The 18,619-nt window shown below is 42.4% G+C and overlaps 1 protein-coding gene across 1 annotated transcript in view; it reads left to right on the top strand.

The window, feature by feature from the left end:
- The first annotated feature begins 3,371 nt into the window (after window positions 1-3,371).
- The window catches only part of LOC129706442 (ras association domain-containing protein 9-like), a 31,791-nt gene continuing 16,543 nt past the window's right edge, over window positions 3,372-18,619 (top strand). Inside the window, exon 1 of the mRNA XM_055650752.1 lies at window positions 3,372-3,823. Within this exon, the coding sequence (XP_055506727.1) occupies window positions 3,604-3,823 (220 nt within the window). The 5' untranslated portion in view covers window positions 3,372-3,603. The remainder of the gene's footprint in view (window positions 3,824-18,619) is intronic.

Here is an 18,619-nt window from a genome sequence, read left to right on the forward strand (position 1 = left end):
GGGCATTATGCGAGAATCAAAGATCTTCTTCTTCTTCTTCTTCTTCTTGCGTATGGCGTGCACAGCCTAAAGTTGTAGGCCAACTTGTTCTGTTTGATCTTTTTGTTTCTGCACATTGGGTTGATTGCATTAGTCGAAACAGGGTGGACCACGTGAAGGTTGCAATCTCCCACCCCAAAGGTTAAGTGACTGTTGGTGACAATCATAGTTCACCGTGCCTCTTCACAGGCTGTAGAAAAGCATAATATTGAAGTAGAAATGACAACAATGCCAACTCGATCTTTAAATTCTTTGATGATACCACTGTTGTCAACCAGATTAACAACTATGATGAGACGGTGTACAGGAAAGAGATGGAGAACCTTGTAATCATAGCATCTGAACAACAACATCAGCAAGATGCGAGAGTAGGTTGTTGATCTAAGCGCGTGAGGGGATGAGCACAACCGTGTCCTCATCAACAGTGCTACTATAGAGATGGTCGTGAGCTTCAAGTTCCTAGGTATCCATATCACCAGAAACCTAACCTGGTCCCTTCACCAGTAGTAATCAAGAAAGCAAATCAGCATATTTACTTTATTGGGCATCTGAGTAGATTTGACATGTCCATCAAGGATTTTCTCAAATTTAAACCGACCCACTTAAGAACAACTTCCCCACTGATATCAGGCTCCTAAACCAATCACAATTTTCACATCCCTTTCCCAAAGGTGCTACCTTGCTACCACTGAGCCTTCTTGTCTCCAGAGCGAATAGTCCAAGCTTCTTTAATCTGTCCAAATGTCTATTGCTTCTTATCACAAGAACATTTCCTGAACTCTCACTGATGCATTTACTGATAGTGGAGTCCAGTGCAGTGCAGTGCTGAGGGAGCAACCAGAATGACCAGCTTTACAATGGGAGGCTAAATGTGTATCCTTGTGGGGTCTCTCAGATGGTCATTCAACATCTTATGGATCTACCTTGAAGGGCAGGGGAATTATTCTTGGTTTCCTACTCAATAGTTATCTTTCATTTAGTATGACCCAGTCATTATCACTTTGCTGTATAAAATTTGCCAGCGATGAAAGGAAATAATGTACTGGAATAACTCAGCAGGTCAGGCAGCAACTCTGGAGAACATGAATAGGTGACATTCTGGGTTAAGACCCTTCTTCAGACTCACCATAGCCTTCCATGATTCTTCCAAACAAGAGAGGATGTGAAGAGCTTTTCAAAAATTCAGTTTTCTTTCATGTCCAAGCAGTTCAGTTTAGTTTATCGTCACGTATACCGAGGTACAGTGGAAAGCTTTCAGAAGCTCCATTCGGGTTCCGTCAGGAGGATGACATCCTGAGGGAGCACTGATAAAGAATCTCAGATCTGAAACATTTGGTCTGTTTCTCTCTGCACAGATGCTGACTAACCAGCTGAGGTATTTCCAGCATTTTCTGCTTTTATAATGGAAGTTAAAGTTGACTTCTTTCAGGAAGTCAAGTTAAGTGCAAGTAAAAGCAGGACAGCCTAATGGTGCAGTGAGTAGAGTTGCTCCCTCGCAGTGCCTGACCTCTGGTGCTGTCCCTGTAAACATTGCATGTTCTCCCTCTGACTACATTGGTTTCCTCTGGGTGCTTTGGTTTCCTCCCACGTCCATAAAGGTTGTTAGGCCAGTTGGCCAATCTTAATTGCTCTCAGTGTGTAGGTGAGTGATGGAACGATGAGGGGAATAAAATGAAAATAGTGTAGGGTTAGGGTAAGTGATTGCTTGATGACTGACACGGACCCAGTGGGCTGAAGGACCCATTTTCATGTTGGATAACTCTGCGAAACCCATGCACATTATACCATGCTCACACACCCTCAATATGTCCCACATTCCTATCTCTTTCATCTGTTATCAACCTCTAACTGTCTCCATTAACACATTTGGCTGTACAACTGGACCCTACGCTACCCATCACCATAGTAACCCTGGCCACACTAAAACACCAACATTCCCAATGCCTCAGCCAAACCTCAGTGATCTACAACAACATTTGCTTTCTCTTTTTCCCAGTTCTGATAAAGGGTTTACAGACTGAAACATTAACTCTGTGTCTGTTTCTACAGATGAAGGTTCAATGGCTGTGTCGTTCTAACATCTTCTGTTTTTATTTAGATTTCAGCATTCTTTTCACCATTTAAAATGTTCAACATGTTTCATGATTATTGGCAGAAGGATCGGGGATTTGATGGGGCTTGACCCCACCCACCACCTGTGGAGGCAAAGGGCATTAGTCAAGATCCTGCATCAGGTCCTCACAGATGCTGCTTGACCCGCTGAGTTCTTCCAGCATTCTGTTTTTGTTCCAGATTCCTGTATCTGTGGTGACCTTAAGAAGACACAAAATGCTGGAGTAACTCAGTGGGTCAGGCAACATCTCTGGAGAAAGTGACATTTTGGGTTGGGACCCTTCTTCAGACTGATTGTAGTGTGGAGAATGCGGAAAAAAACTGGAAGATAAAACAAGGATAAATGAGGGCCGGCAATAGATAACTTTAGACAAGGAGGTTTGCTGATCTGCCAATTGATGGCCAGAAACAGGTGTGATTCCAAGAGGGATGCACAGTTGTGAACTGTTGAGTGGAGGAAGGGGTTAAAAGGTGGGGGGGGGGGGTGAGGGTGAGGCAGGTGTTTGCAGAAGTTACACTGTCTCTTCATAGAGTCATATGGCATGGAAACAGGCCCTTTGGTCCAACTTGCCCATGCCGGGCCAACATGCCTCATCTACACTAATCCTAGCTGCCCATGTTTCGCCCATATTCCTCTATACCTTTCCTAGCCATGTACCTATCTGAATGACTTTTTAAATTTTAATTCTTCTTATGACAAGGGTCCTGACTCAAAACAATGCTTATCTAGTCATAGAGTCATGGCGTGATACGGAAACAGGCCCTTCAACCCAACTTGCCCACACCGGCCAACATAGAAACATAGAATATATGTGCAGGAGTAGGCCATTCGACCCTTCCAGCCAGCACCGTCATTCAATATGATTATGGTTGATTATTCAGAATCTGTACCCCATTACTGCTTTCTCTTGATTCGGTTAGCCCTAAAGAGCTATATCTAACTCTCTCTTGAATACATCGGTCGAGTCCCTTCTTCAGGCAGCTGGGGTGTAAGCTGCCCAAGTGCCCAACTCTGACAGTAGGATTGTGAAGAGTCTGTTACCTAGGTCCACCCGCCGGCATCTTCCAGCAGAGGTCACTGCGAAGCGATCCGAAGCAAAAACTTCCCGCTGCCAAACCTCCTTCTGGTAACCAACAACAAACGCGCAGTATTCGCTTCCCACTGACTTTCACCGCGAGCCACGTCTCAAACTGAGGTTCCCCAATAAACCGAAATCACCTAAAAACAATCTCACTACAGTCTTAAAGATAAAATCGAACGCACTAGGAGTAACCTTTCGATCGATTTATCAGCATCATTCATATATTCCACGCTCTGTTGCTCAATTGGTTTGCGAGTTTTCCCCAACTATTAAAGCTGACTATTTCGGCCCAATGTTCGCGATTCAACACCGTGCACATTGATCGAGGTCGCTTTGAACTGAAAGTTTCTGGTCTGCTCGTTAAAGGGTGATGCTGTTGTTTTGTATCTTAAGCAGGTGGGAGGTTTTCAGGCGTGGGACCGTGCCAACCCGCCCACCAAGCATCCCCGGCATCCACACAGGGTCACAATTAATGAGTAAACCATCAGTGCCATGGAATTCATTATTTGAAGGAGGCTTTCCGGGAATGTTGGACACAAAGCCGCATACACGCCGCGTGAAAGAGTTACCGTTCAGTCGAAAGCAACAAGGTAAGTTTACGAGAGAACTTGTCGAACTACCAAATGCTAATTCAGCGCCAAAGAAAGTAGGTGTTATACATGGATGCGGCTCTGAACACATAATTTAATCTCTATAATGGTTATCTATTGAAATTACGCTATTCCAACCAGCGGGAATTTCAACAAAAAATGTCCTAACAGGTTGGTAAATGGAAGTATTATTGTCAGTAACATTTGGCTGTTGTTATTACTTGTAATGTTGAAAATGTTACTTTGACAATTAAGGTCAATGCGGACTAGGTGGCGAGCGGTGAGAAGCACGGCCCAGCCCATAATTATTAGCATGTGGAGAATGCATATATTTGCAGGTATGCGTACAAACATGTCTGTTTAACATGACCCTCCAAAGCAATCAGATGTGAATTCCAGCGCCTGTAATTTCGCAGTGGCTAAAACATAAAAGCGAGCACACACACACACACACACACACACACACACACACACACACACACAGTGAGTTCCACAGTTCTTGGCGTTTGCATTGCAAACGTTTCGTGAAGTGGTTTCGACAGATGGCCAGTTGTGTGGGCAAAGAAAGTACCAACAAGCGAATGGCAGGTTCTCTGTGCTCGCTGTGGCAGATACGCGAAACCGCAGCGGTTTGTGGCAACCCAGAGATACACTTCATATAAATTCCACACCATGCCAGCTGGCCTTGGCAAAGCCAAAAGAAAGACCACTTTGCCCTCAGTTTTACAATTATCGGAGATCTGTGCTGTTTGTAACAGATGAAGTGAACCGTTCAATGCTATGCAATCGGGTGGTGTTGGGAACAATGGCCCTGACATTCAACTTTAACCCAGAGAGAGGACAATGAAATTGTGCAGTCTCATTCTCCCTACTAATAAATTATTCCCAGGCATTTGCTGAACTTTACATTTGAAATATTTTCTTTTTTTCTTACCTTTTTAACCTTTCCCTTAGCCTGTTTTATTTATGTATCGAATTTTACTATAATTCACTGTATTCCTTCCATTAACCTTAATTGACTGAACCCAATGTTCTGGAGCACCCTTTGCTATTTCAGTTCAAACAAGTTGGATCAAAAGGGAAACAACAAGTGCTTGGAGAGACTCAGCGGGTCGGGCAACATCTCTGGTAGACAGGGATCAGCGATGGTTCAGTTATTCCAGCACTCTGTGTTTTCTTTTAGTAAACAGGCATCTGCAGTACCTTGTGTTCTGGATTAAAAGAGTTGCAGTCACAGTGTGGGAATGAATTGTGCAAAACACAATGTGCTGGAGGAACTCAGCAGCTCGGGCAGCATATGTGGAGGGAATATTCAGGCAACGTTTCGGGTTGTGAGCCTTGTTCAGATTGATTGTAGTAGGGAGGTGGACAGCTGGACAAAAGAGGTGGGTAAGTGATGGGTGGATACAGTGAGAGGGGGAGGGGGGTTGATTGACCGATGGGTGGAGTAAATTCCAGAAGCCAGAGATGAAAAGGAGATAAAAGGGTCAGATAAGGAGAGAGGAGGAGTGATATGGAAAGCCAGAGCTAGGGGTATAGGTGGAAGGGGATGGGAGGAAGGCAAGGGGGGAGATAACAGGAAAGTGAGGGACTCCAGGAAGGGAGATAAGTGAACAAACGTAGGGATAGGAGTGGGGTGGCTCAGGCAAGATCGAGGGAGAAATGGGTGCGCACTGAGTTGGGTGGGGGTTAGTGGAAAGTGAGAACGGGTTGGCAGGCGAGGGTTGGCTACTTACTTGCCACTTCCATACAAAGTTACTGATGTAGAGGGCCCCACTAAGGCAAATATATAGAAATAATTTTTAATCTGAAAGTGCTAATGTGATGTACTTTTGAAAATTCTACACTGCAGAAAGATATTGTGAAAAAACTCAATGAACCTACAACATAGTAACTATCAAAAACCAGATAAGATTATATATGACAGACTAGAAATACACCAGTGTGTTGTATCTGTTAGTGCCAGGGAAACTAATGTTTAATTTTGAGATAAGACAAAAAAGAACATGTACAGACATGTTGAAATGGGCTGCATATTAACATTATTCCTTTAAAGTAATTGCATGGTCAACAAAGAAGGTTAACATTAGCTTTTAATACAATATACACCTCCTTCCTGATGCCAATTAGTGAATTTAAAGAACAGAACATTACTGTTAATATTTGCACTACTCGAACGGTTAACAGTACCTTTGCATTGCAACCCCAGCAAGTGGACAGATCAAGTAGTAGATAAACATCAATTGGAATTAAAGGGAAAGTAAGGTCCATCAAGTTGGGATGGGGAAGTGAGGCAAGACAAAACAAAACAAAAAAAATATATGGTGTGATATTGGGAAGAGTGCCAGAGCCCACAGATCCTTGAAAGTTGGAGTATAAGCAAAACGGTCGTCCAAGGGGTTAACAAGGACATAGAGTTATTGCACATAAACTGATCATTTGGCCCACTGAGTCCATGAAACACACTTATCCCACTTTATTATGATCACCTTTTCACCAATTCCCTCTAGATTTCACCGCTTACCTCCAAATTAGATACAATTTATAGCGGACAATTATTCTACCAAGTTGCAGATTTTTGGGATGTGAGATGGTTTACTTTAGTTTATTGTCACATGTACCGAGGTACAGTGAAAAGCTTTTGTTAACTGGAGCACTTGTAAGAAGCTCATGCAGGTACAAGGGGAATGTGCAAACTCCACATGGACAGCACCGGATTTCAGGATTGAACCTGGGCTGCTGGAACTGTGAGGTAGCTCCTAGCTAGATCATCTGCACCACTCTACTGGCCATCACTCCTTCCCTATTCCAAATGCCTTATTTTATTCTCCGAATGGTGGAGAATAGAGTATGAGAGCAGGGAGTTCATGGTGAGGCTGTGTTAAACATTGGTTGGGCCAGAGCTAGCATTCTGCTCACCACCTTACAGAAAGGATGTAGTACCAGGAATTTTAATGCAAAAAGTTGCAGATGCTGGGAGTGTGAACAAAAATGGAATATGCTGGAAAAACTCAGGAGGTCAGTTGAGGGAGAAACAGACTTAATGCTTCAAGTTTGTCATAAGGGATAGGAGTCGAATTAGGCCATTTGGCCCAAGTCTACTCCACCATTCAATCATGGCTGATCTATCTCCCCCTCCTAACCCCATTCTCCAACCTTCTCCCAATGACCACTGACACCTCTACTAATCAAGAATCTGTCTATTTCTGCCATCCACTGTGCCTCCACAGTCTTCTGTGGCAAAGAATTCCACAAATTCACCACCCTCTAATAATCTTTAATCTGAATTAGGAAAAGGTAGAAACGAAACATGTCAAATTGCAAATAAGCTGACGGTGACGGTGGAGAGAATAAAGGGAATGTCTGTGATCAATTGGAGTTGGCAGAAATGATCAAAGTTTAATCAAGCACAGTATTATTGAAATGGCAGAGAGATGACATTTGCCGTGGCTCTCTGGCATAAGACCTGTCTACTAATAAAGCAGCTGCCTTTGAACACTTCTGGATAATATTCTTCATTATAAAAACTTTCCATCAGAAATGTAAGTCAGATTTTCCACTTCCAGATGATCTGTGATATGTTGGGCATTTCTGACAATATTATTTCTAATTCATTTTGTTGACATTTTCTTTTTTTCATGAAGTTAACTGGATTCCACTTCCTACATTCCTTTTAACTCATGATTTTTTTAATTTAATTTGCTGAATCTAATTTAGAAAATGGGGAATATCAAGATTTGTTCAAATTTACAAACAGGCGAAAATGCTTTATTCCAACTCTGTTATTGCTATGTCACGTCAAGATGGTGAGACCATCAGTATAAGCCTTAGCAAGCCATCTCAAAGAGGGCACCATGAAGAATGTACTCATGAGTAACCTTTCTAGTTGCAACTCATGCTTCTCTCAAGCACAATTCCTTATTGGATGGATGGCACAATGAACAAGGCACAGGTGGCTTTTAAATGTGAGAATGAAAATCAATTGATTGATCTGTAGCTTCATGGAAGTGAAACCTTTATTGTTTAGGGACTGATATTTGCTCTTTGGTTATTCAAATACCAACATTTGCAATCAATTCAAAGTGTCAATATGTAATACTGAACAATAGATGTTAACATTATTAGATTTGGATTGTTTATTTGTAATGGATTGGCCACAGATCGAGTATTTGATTTGATGGTTAATTGTCTCGTTAATCTCATTTTAACCATAAGGCTTGAAGTGGCATAGTGGCCTTGCTCAGTGGCACAGTGGTTAGTTCTGCTGCTGCACAGCTCCAGCAATTCAGGTTCAATTCTGACTTGATTCTCTTCACGAAGTTTCAATCCGAAGTTTCAAGCTGGTTTTGGAAGGCTAATTTGCTATTGTCATTTATGACTGGTGTAGGCGAGAGGAAAGAGAATTGGGGGGAAGAGTTGGCCGTGTGAAAGGCAGCATGGTGGTGCAGCAATAGAGTTGCTCCCTTACAGTCCCAGAGACTCGGGTTCGATCCTGACATCGGGTGCTATCTGCATGCAGTTTGTAAGTTCTCCCCGTGACCTGTGTGGGTTTTCTCCGGGAGCTCTGGTTTCCTCCCATACTCCAAAGACGTACAGGTTTTTAGGTTAATCGGCGTGGTATAATTGTAAATTGTCCCTAGTATGTGTAGGATAGTGTAAGTGTATGGTGGGCCAAAAGTATCATAGCTGGCATTTGAGTTTTTGAGATTCATACTTTTTTGAGCCATATAGTGCGGAGACAGGCCCCTTTGGCCCAACTTGCCCATGCCAACCAATAAATTTACACTAGTACTACCTGCCTGCATTTGGCTCATGTCCTTCTAAACCTGTCCTATCCAAGTACCTGTCCAAATATCTTTAAAGCATTGTGATAGTACCTGCCTCAATGACCTCCTTTGGCAGCTAACTCTAAGTACCTGCCACCAGTTATGTAAAAAAAGTCTGGTAACATCCTCGGAAATTGTCTCTGCATCCTTTTCAGCTTAACATATTTCCTATAACAGGGTAACCAACTCTGAACACAATACTCTAAATGTAGCCTCACCAACATCTTGTAGAACTAGTTGCTCGTACCATTAAATATTACATTTTACATTTTTTAATGATGGAAGGCTAGTAGGTTTGGACATGCATTGTTTCTGCAATTTTGCCCATTTACAGTAACCCTGTTTCCCCACTGCAGGAATGTATCCTTCTAAACCTTTCCTATGTACTGTAAGTGTTTGCCTTGTAGATTCGGTAACTCTGCATGAGTTCATGACTTCCTCTGGAAGCATGTTCCCGATATCAACTATTCTCTAGGCAGAAACCTCAACCCTCAGTCCTCCTTAACCACTGTCACTTTACCTTATACCTATGCCCTCTTGTTTGTATTGGGAAATTGCTGGTGGTTTTACATCATTGAGAGAAATAATATTAATTTGTGGTAAAAAATGGAAGAAACTCTTTAGACTTAGAAACATAGAAACATAGAAAATAGATGCAGGAGTAGGTCATTCGGCCCTTCAAGTCAGCACCACCATTCAATATGATCATAGCTAATCACCCAAAATCAGTACCCTGTTCCTGCTTTTTCCCCATATCCCTTGATTCCGTTAGCCCAAAGAGTTATATCTAACTCTCTCTTAAATACATCCAGTGAATTGGCCTCCACTGCCTTCTGTGACAGAGAATTCCACAAATTCACAACTTTAAAAATGCTTATCCTCATTTCAGTCCAAAATAGCCTACCCCTTATTCTTAAACTGTGACCCATGGTTCTGGACTCCCCCAACATCAGGACCATTTTTCCTGCATCTAGCCTGTCCAATCCCTTAAGAATTTTATATGTTTCTATAAGGTGTCCTCTCATCCTTCTAAATTCCAGTGAATATAAGCCCAGTCAATCGATTATTACATCATATGTTAGTCCTGCCATCCCAGGAATTAACCTGGTGAACCTACGCTGCACTCCCTCAATAGCAAGAATGTCCTTCCTCAAACTAGAAGGCCAAAACTGCACACAATACTCAAGGTGCAGTCTCTCCAGGGCCCTGTACAACTGCAGTGGGACCTCCGTGCTCTTATACTCGAATTCCCTCGCAATGAAGGCCAACGTGCCATTTGGTTTCTTTGGACTTTAGAGATGCAGCGTGGAAACGAGCCTCTTCATCCAACGAGCCCGTGCCGCCCAGCGATCACCCCGTACACTAACACGATCCGACTCACTAGGGACAGTTTACAATTTTGTTACCGAAGCCAATTAACTTACAAAGTTGTACATCTTTGCAATATGGATGGAAATCAAAGCTCCCAGAGAAACTCAGGTAGTCACAGGGAGAAGATACATACTCTATACAGATACCCCCATAGTCAGGGTCTCTGGCACTGTAAAGCAACAACTCTAATGCTGCCCCACTGTGCTGCCCCTTAAATAGCAAAATAAAATGTGGTTAGAACTGTCTGCTCCTGCATGGACCAGATCAGTAATCATCAAAAAACCAGGACAGTTATTTCTGGCTCTGGTTTCAACACCAGTTGAAAACAATAAAAGGAAAAGTGAATGATAAATGAGGCAGAAATATTATTTATTCATGGCAATGCTATATCTGTGACACCTCCTTTCAAGAATGTCATGAATTAATAAACTCCACAATTAACTATAAAAAAACATCTTATGAAAGCAGGAGCAGAAAGAATTTTCAATCTGATCATCTGTAAATGTTTCTCATTGATATAAAACTGCTTGAACAGTGAGAGTGGTATATAATGGTCTGCTAATGAGCGGGGTCATTGACCTGAAACATTGAACTCGTTTTCTCTCTCCGCAGATGCTGCCCGATCTTCTGAGTATCCACAGGACTCTCTGTTTTATTTCAGATTTTCAGCATCAATCTTTTTTTCACTTTTCATCCACCATTCCAGCTGAGGCATCATAATGAAGTAAAGTAGACCTACATCCTTGTTTTAGAAAATAATCAATAACTGATTCTGCAGGTGAGGTGACTGAGGTGGTGAATCTGTGGAATTCATTGCAATAGAACTACAGAAGGCCGTGGAGGCCAAGTCAATGGATATTTATAAGGCGGAGATTGACAGATTTTTGATTAGTATGGGTGTCAGGGGTTATGGGGAGAAGGCAGGAGAATGGGGTTAAGAGGGGAAGATGGATCAGCCATGATTGAATGGCAGAGTAGACATGATGGGCCGAAAGGCCTAATTCTGCTCCTAGAACCTAGGAACTTCTGAACATTAATTAAATGTCTGGTTGTAGCTTCATTGACATTCCTCTTCTCATCAAAACAACCTTGCAATGTAGTGTCCCCACTCTGTGTATCTCCATTGCCCTTTCTGGGTCCCAGGTTTGCCAAAGGTCTGACTGAAGAAGAGTTATCTGCTACCCACTGGTTCCAATATGGATCCTGGTGGATTCTGGATCATTACCAACAAAGGACCTGCTGCCTCACAGCCCAGAGACCCGGATTCAATCCTACACTCGTATGTTATCTGTGAGACGTTTACACATTCTTCCTGTGATTGCATGCGTTTCTTCTGGGTGCTCTGGTTTCCTCCCCTATCCCAAAGATGTGCAGGTTTGTTGGTTAATTGGCCTCTGTAAATTGCCCAAGGACTGAAGGGGCACTAGCCTTATAAAGATGTGATGGATAAACGTCACACTACAGGGCACCTCCTGTCTTCAGGGCAAACCTGATTTCCTTTCTAAAATGAGAACTTTTCTATTCACATAACAACCATATGATATATCTACACTAAATATGAATAAAGCAAACATTATTAATCTGATTCATAATTTATCATGACTGTTTTGATGAACATTTGCACTCAGTTCACCACTGCCTGCTGGATCTCTCAGTTGCTAACCATTTAATTTCCCTTCCTATTTCCATCCAGACCTGTCTGTCCATGGTCTCCTCACCAGAGTGAGGCCACAAACAAAGTAGAACCTTATGCCCCTGTCCCACTTAGGAAACTTGAACGTAAACCTCTGGAGACTTTGCGCCCCACACAAAGTTTCCGTGTGGTTCCCGGAGGTTTTTGTCAGTCTCCCTACCTGCTTACACCACCTGCATCCTCCGGCAATCACCTGCAACCTCCGGGAACTGCACTGAAACCTTGGGTGGGGCACAAAGTCTCCAGAGGTTTCCGTTCAGGTTTCCTAAGTGGGACATTTGGGTAGGTTACAACCCAATAATATAAGCATTGAATTCTCCAAGTTCAAGTAATACAACCTCCTACCTCCTAGCTCTTTCTCCTGCCTCTCAACCCAGTGTGCACTTATCTCTCCCACCAGCACCCACAACCCCAGTCACCCTGCTCCTCCCACATCCCCTCATCCCGTTTATCCCCTCTTTCCCCATCCTCTGTAACCTTTCATTGATAACTCTCCCTCGGACTTTATATTTCATTTCAATTCTTTCCACAACTGAGACCATTTTGTCTCATTTTTACCTCTAGCCTTTGTCACTATTTCCCCCCCCGTCTCCACCTACCACTTGCCAGGCTTTGACACATCCCCACCTCTTTTTCCAGCTTTTTCCTCCCACCTTCACTAGTCTGAAGAAGGGTCCAACTCAAAAAGTAGTCTGTAGGGTCTACTGAATCCCACGACAGAAACCAAAGAACAAACAACACTTACGTAGCTGAGTCAGACACCTGGTGTCACGTTTATTCCAGAAGCCCCTTTTACCTACATTCTCACCAATCATAACCCGTGTGCAGATAAGGCCAATTAGTGCATCTGATCTTGGAGTTGTTATTGAGCTCTTGCGGTTGGACCTTCCCGTGAGGCTGCTAGCGAGTCACCAGCGGTGACGGGCTGTATGCAAAACCAACATGGGCATGAAGGCGCCACAAGCCTGTCCATTCTCTCCACTTAACACATCTGTCCAGCTGGCTGTCAAGTACCTATCTACGTTAATTCTATTTCCCAGTACTCAGTGTATAGCATTTCTAGTGCTCATCTAAATACATCTTAGACAATAATTCTAAGCCAATTTGTACACACTATTCTTCCCCAAATCTCCTCTGAATCGCCAAACTTTTAAATGAATCCCATATCCTCTGATTATAAGCACTTCTGCTGCGGGGAAAGCTTTTTGCCGTCTTCCCTATCTGTGCTTCTCACAATGTTGCGTACCTCACTCAGCTACATCTCTAGCCTCCTTTGCTTCATGGAAAATAAATCCTGTCTATCCTAACTGTAACATATCCCAGGTCAAATCCTTGTGAATCTACTCTGCACCATTTCTGGTGCAATCACATCCTTTTGGAACATGTTGACCAGAAGTGCACTAAGTGCCTCCTGCTGTGGCCGTATGAATATTTTATATAGTTGTTACATAACTTTCTGGTCTTAAAGTCCGGGCCTCATTTAATGAAGGCAAGTATCCCAGGTGATTTTTTAATTATCTTATTTACCAGTGTTACTGTCTTCATGGATTCTTGGACATGTAAACCAAGGTCCTGCACCTCAGTATGTTATGGTCCTACCATTTATTGTAGATATCTTAGCCATATTAGTCTTCTCAAAATGCAACAACTCACATTTTTGCTGTATTAAATTCCACCTGCCATTGCTGAGTCCTCACTAACTTATTATTAATATATGTAGTTAAAGACTCTCCTGACGAATAATATCACCAATTGTTATCTTTGAGTTATAGTAATCATGTCCCCTATATTCACACATCCAGATCAGTAATGCATTGAATAAATAGTAAGGGTCCTTGTGCCAATCCCTCTATACACCACCAGTGACAAGTTTCCATTTGTAAATGCAGCTCTCGACCATTAAATTCCACGTCCTATCACCAAGCCAATTTTCTTTCCAATTTGCCAAATTGACATGGTTCCCATGGGCTCTTACCTTTCGGACCAGCTCTCGTGGGACTTTGTCAAAGTTCCTACTAAATATGTAGGCTTCATTAACTGAGCTACTCTAATTGACACACTTAGAAATCTCTTTGAAAAATTCAATGAAATTAGTCAAACAAAATCTCCCCTTTAAGGAAAAAGCCACATTTACTGTCCTTGATTAATCACTGAGTCCCCAGTGCAGATTAATTCCACCTTCAGAAAATGTTCCAATAATTTCTTTACTCCTGGAGTTAGACTCACTGACCAATTATTATCTTGTTTATCCTTGCTGGCCTTCTTGAATAATGGTACCACATTCTGTCCTTTAGTCAGCTGGCATCTCACCTGTGGCCAGAGGAGATATGTGTAGGAATGAACTGCAGATGCTGGTTGAAACCAAAGATGGACACAAACTGGAGTAACTCAGTGGGACAGGCAGCATCTCTGGATAAAAGGAATGGGTGACGTTTCGGGTCGTGATCCTTCTTCAGACTTCTTCATCAGAGGAGATATAAAATCTCTATTTGAACTCCAGTAATATCTCATCAGTTCCTTCAAATCCATCCTGTACGGAGTTCGTATGTTCTCCCCGTGACCGTGTGGGTTTTCTCTGGGTGCTCCGGTCACCTCCCATATTCCAAAGACATGCAGGCTTGTAGGTTAATGGGCTTCTGTAAATTATCCCTAGTGTCAGTGCTAGTGTACGGGGTGATTGCTGGTCAGCCAGACTCAGTGGGCCGAAGGGCCTGTTTCCGCGCTGTATCTCTAAATTAAATTAAACTAAATTTTCCTCTTTAAACCCACTAAAACATCTAATGCATCCTAATTTTTAGTGTTAATTTGTTCTAGAATTTTACCATCCTGCCCTCCCTAAATTCTCCAACTGTAATATCCATCTCCATAGTGAATGCAGGTGTGAATCATTAACTCAAGATCTCACGCTATTCCTACTGGGTAACACAACAATTCTAAATTTGGCCTCTTTATCTGGGGAATTTTAACACCGAGACAGCATCCCGTTCCATGGCCCAAGGTCTCCTTTGCAAACAGGCAGTGCCTGCTGATACTGTATATTTATATTTGACTTTGCCAAAGCAAGATTACTTTGTGCAGCATATGTGATGGATCTTGTTACATGTGCACTAATAAATTTGACTGGGTAAAGGAGGTACGACCTTTGATCCATTCATTAGGATTACTGGTGTTTTTAAATCGGAACTCCAACCTTTACTGAGGTATACTAGTTCATCAATACCTAATAGGTTTTAGGAGTAGGTAAATTGAAAGGTTTGCAAGTACGCACATAAACATAGCTCACAGGCTGACCTCGATGCTCATGTCTTCACAGTTAGCTTGTAATCCATCACTCTTCCTATTACAGTAGTTACTCTCAAGTGAGTGACAGAAGATTAGCTGTGGATTGAGATGACCAGGACTACAGTGAAGCTAGAGGAACATGCTTCTGTTCTATCATTTAATAAACGGACATGTAATCATTTCAAGAGATTAGCACATGTGGGTGGCACAGCAATAGAGTTGCTGCCCTACAGCGCTTGCAGTGCCAGAGACCCGGGTTCGATCCCGACTATGGAATTTGCTGTCTGTACAGAGTTTGTACGTTCTCCCGTGACCATGTGGGTTTTCTCTGAGATCTTCGATTTCCTTTCCTCCAAAGATGTAGAGGCATGTAGGTAAATTGGCTTGGCATAACTGTAAATTGTCCCTAGTGCGTGTAGGATAGTGTTAATGTGCGGGGATGGGCGAGGACTCGATGTGCCGAAGGGCCTGTTTCCGCACTGTATTTCTAAATTAAAACTAAACTAAACAATCCAAAGTTCATTATTTTTGTAGTCGGATTTTCAACACCGGCTTGAAGTATATTATGAACATCTATCTGAGACAGCTGAAAATACGGTTACACAAATTTAGGAATGGGAACAATATTTTGCATGATTCCAATATTGTAAGTAAGAAATCTGCTCCAAGCAAAATACCGCAGATGCTGAATATTTACAATAAAAAAGAGAAAATAAGGATATATCCAGCAGTATCTGTGGAGCGAGGACAAGCAGTTCATGTAGATCACCTTGCATTAGAACTCCCATCAGTTTATGTACGTTTCAGTTCCATTCGATCTAATTCTGTTTGTTTTGCCCATTAAAAAAAGACTATTAAAAGTACAAATTGTAGAATTAGGTGAAATAAAACAATTAATATTCACTGTGCTCAATTAATATTTTAATAAAAGCCACAGAGTAAGTGGATGAAGTATGTTTGTAAAAACATTCAGACACATGACAGAGAGAATATACCGTAGTTCGTAAATAAGTTGAATTCTTCTTATGAAAAGGATCCCGACTCAAAACGATGTTTATCTAGAGTGATAGAGTGACAGAGTGGAAACAGGCCCTTCAACCCAACTTGCCCACACCGGCCAACATGTTCCAGCTACACTAGTCCCAACTGCCCGTGTTTAGTTATATCCCTCCAAACCTGTCCTATCCATGTACCTGTCTATCTGTTTCTTAAAAGTTGGGATAGTGTCAACTATCTTCACTGGCAGCTTGTTCTTCCCACCACCCTTTGTGTGAAAAAGTTACCCCTCAGATCCCTATTAAACCTTTTCCCCTTCACCTTAAACCTATGTCCTCTTGTCCTCCATTCACCTATTCTGGGCAGGAGACTCTGTGCATCTACTCCATCTACGTCCTCCACAGGTTATGCCTGACCCGTGGAATTAATCTCGCAATTTGTGTTTTTTTTCCCCTCACGATTCCAGCATCTGCAAATCCTTTTGTCTCCGTAATTGTTTTTATGATGACTGCATTTCACACTCTATGATTTAATTCTTAAAAATACATATAAATAAGCAATCATCAATGAAATGCTGAAAGTAGCCCAGTCAGCTGCAAACAGGAGAGTTGTGTGTAAACCCTGGACAAAGTTTCCCAGCAAGGCTGATTCCTTTCTTAGCTGGGTCTTCAATTATAGGGCTGGGCGTTGTTCGATGTTATTTTTCTGCAAATAGCTTTGTTCCTCCCTGGTGCTGGCTGCCCTCATAAATCACAGCAAATCCTTTCTTCACTTTGGCTCCACCCACCATGATTGCTAAACTTTCCTGCATGCTCGGCTTTCTGCAATCCACCACTCATTCCTCTGCCACCACTGTCATACACTGCATCCTATTCAATTTGTCATAGCCAATTCAAACCCACCCAGTACTGTTTGGACCCCACCTAGTTCACTTCCATCCTGCTTCGACTCTGTCACAGACCAGCCCCAGATCCAAGTCTCCAGTCCCCACAGCATAACTTCCTGAAAGTCTTTCCTCACTTTTAGTTTTCTTATCAGCAGCTGCAATGTGTCACTTTTTGCCTAAAGCTTCCAGCTGTACTCTGAGCCGAAGAAGAATAACAAAAGCAAACGGGGTATTATTTAAGAGAGGGAGGCACGATTGTAACCAGAGGATAAGATTGAAATGACACCTGAGAGGAAAATGGAGGGCAGAGATGAGAAATATAGCAGCAAATATAGATGAACAGAATTGGAGCATTTAGAAAAAAAAAGAGAGGAGTCATGGTAAAAGGCAGAACAAGGAAAATGTTTGCACAACTTTACATTCGAAGCTAGAGAATGGAAATAATTTGGTTCAGCTCAGCACAAAATGAACTGAATAGCATTACATTTGATAGTTTCTGGTAATGACAGACACTTGAATCTGTGGAAGTTGAAATATTGTGCAAAACACAGTGCTGGGGGAACTCAGCAAGTCAGGCAGCATATGTGGAAGGGCTAGATAGAAAATATTTTGAGTTGGGACTGTTTTGTAGACACTTTGTGTTTAGTGTCTCATTATATTTAGCATAAAGAATGGAGATTATTGTCAGAGCAAGCCTCAAAGGGGAGATGAGGAGTATATCTTAAGCGTTGAGTTGTCATGATTTGGAATTCAATTCTCCTGGAAATAGATTGAAAAAATCTGTCAATCGACAGTGGTAAGTGCATTTCAAAAGGCAATATAATCAGGGTTATAGCCTCCTCCAGTCCTGCAGGGGCAGAAGTGTAGAACTACCTGCAGAACTCTTTCAAAGTTTTAGTCCAGGTACAATGTGCCATATGCCATCCCTCAAAATTCCTTGAGGCCTAAATATGTCAAGAATGGATGGAAAATCATGCTAAATTACCCAAAATTACCACATAATTTTGTTGTAGCCACAGGATCATGGGTTCCATTGATCTGAAGAAGGATCTCGACCCAAAACGCCACCCATTCCTTCTCTCCAGAGATGCTGCCTGTTCCGCTGCATTACTGTTGCATTTCTGTGTCTACCTTTGGCTTAAATAGACCTACGTTTAAGCTTTGGAGTGAAGTGCACAGCAGCTGATGGTCAAGAATGTGATGCAAGCTGCACAATGATGTTGTAGTGAACCAACTGTTAGATGAAGTGCACCAGTTAACATGTTCCAGACTTCTGCACCAGGTCACAGGGAATGCACTGGACATAAGATAAGATTGTATTTGATCCCTCACTCCACCCATAAAATCACCTTTGAGAGCTCAAGGCAGCACAGTGGTGCAGCGGTAGAGTTGCTGCCTTGCAGTGCCATAGACCTAGGTTTGATCCTGACTACAGATGCTGTCTTGTACGGAGTTTGTACTTTCTCACTGTGAATGTGTGGGTTTTCTCCGGGTGCTCTGGTTTCCTCCCATACTCAAGATACAAGATAGATACAAGATAAATTTTAATTGTGGGTTTTCTCCGGGTGCTCTGGTTTCCTCCCATACTCCAAAGATGTGCAGGTTTGTAGGTTAATTGGCTTCTGTAAAATTGGTCCTGGTGTATGGTCGGCATGGACTCGGTGAGCTGAAGTCCCGTTTCCCTACTGTATCTCAAAAGTCTAAAGGTCTCTGCAATGTTCCTACCACTCAAGGGGCTGGTT

The sequence above is a fragment of the Leucoraja erinacea genome, chromosome 19, assembly GCF_028641065.1.
Source record: "Leucoraja erinacea ecotype New England chromosome 19, Leri_hhj_1, whole genome shotgun sequence".
NCBI classification, from domain to species: Eukaryota; Metazoa; Chordata; class Chondrichthyes; order Rajiformes; family Rajidae; genus Leucoraja; species Leucoraja erinaceus.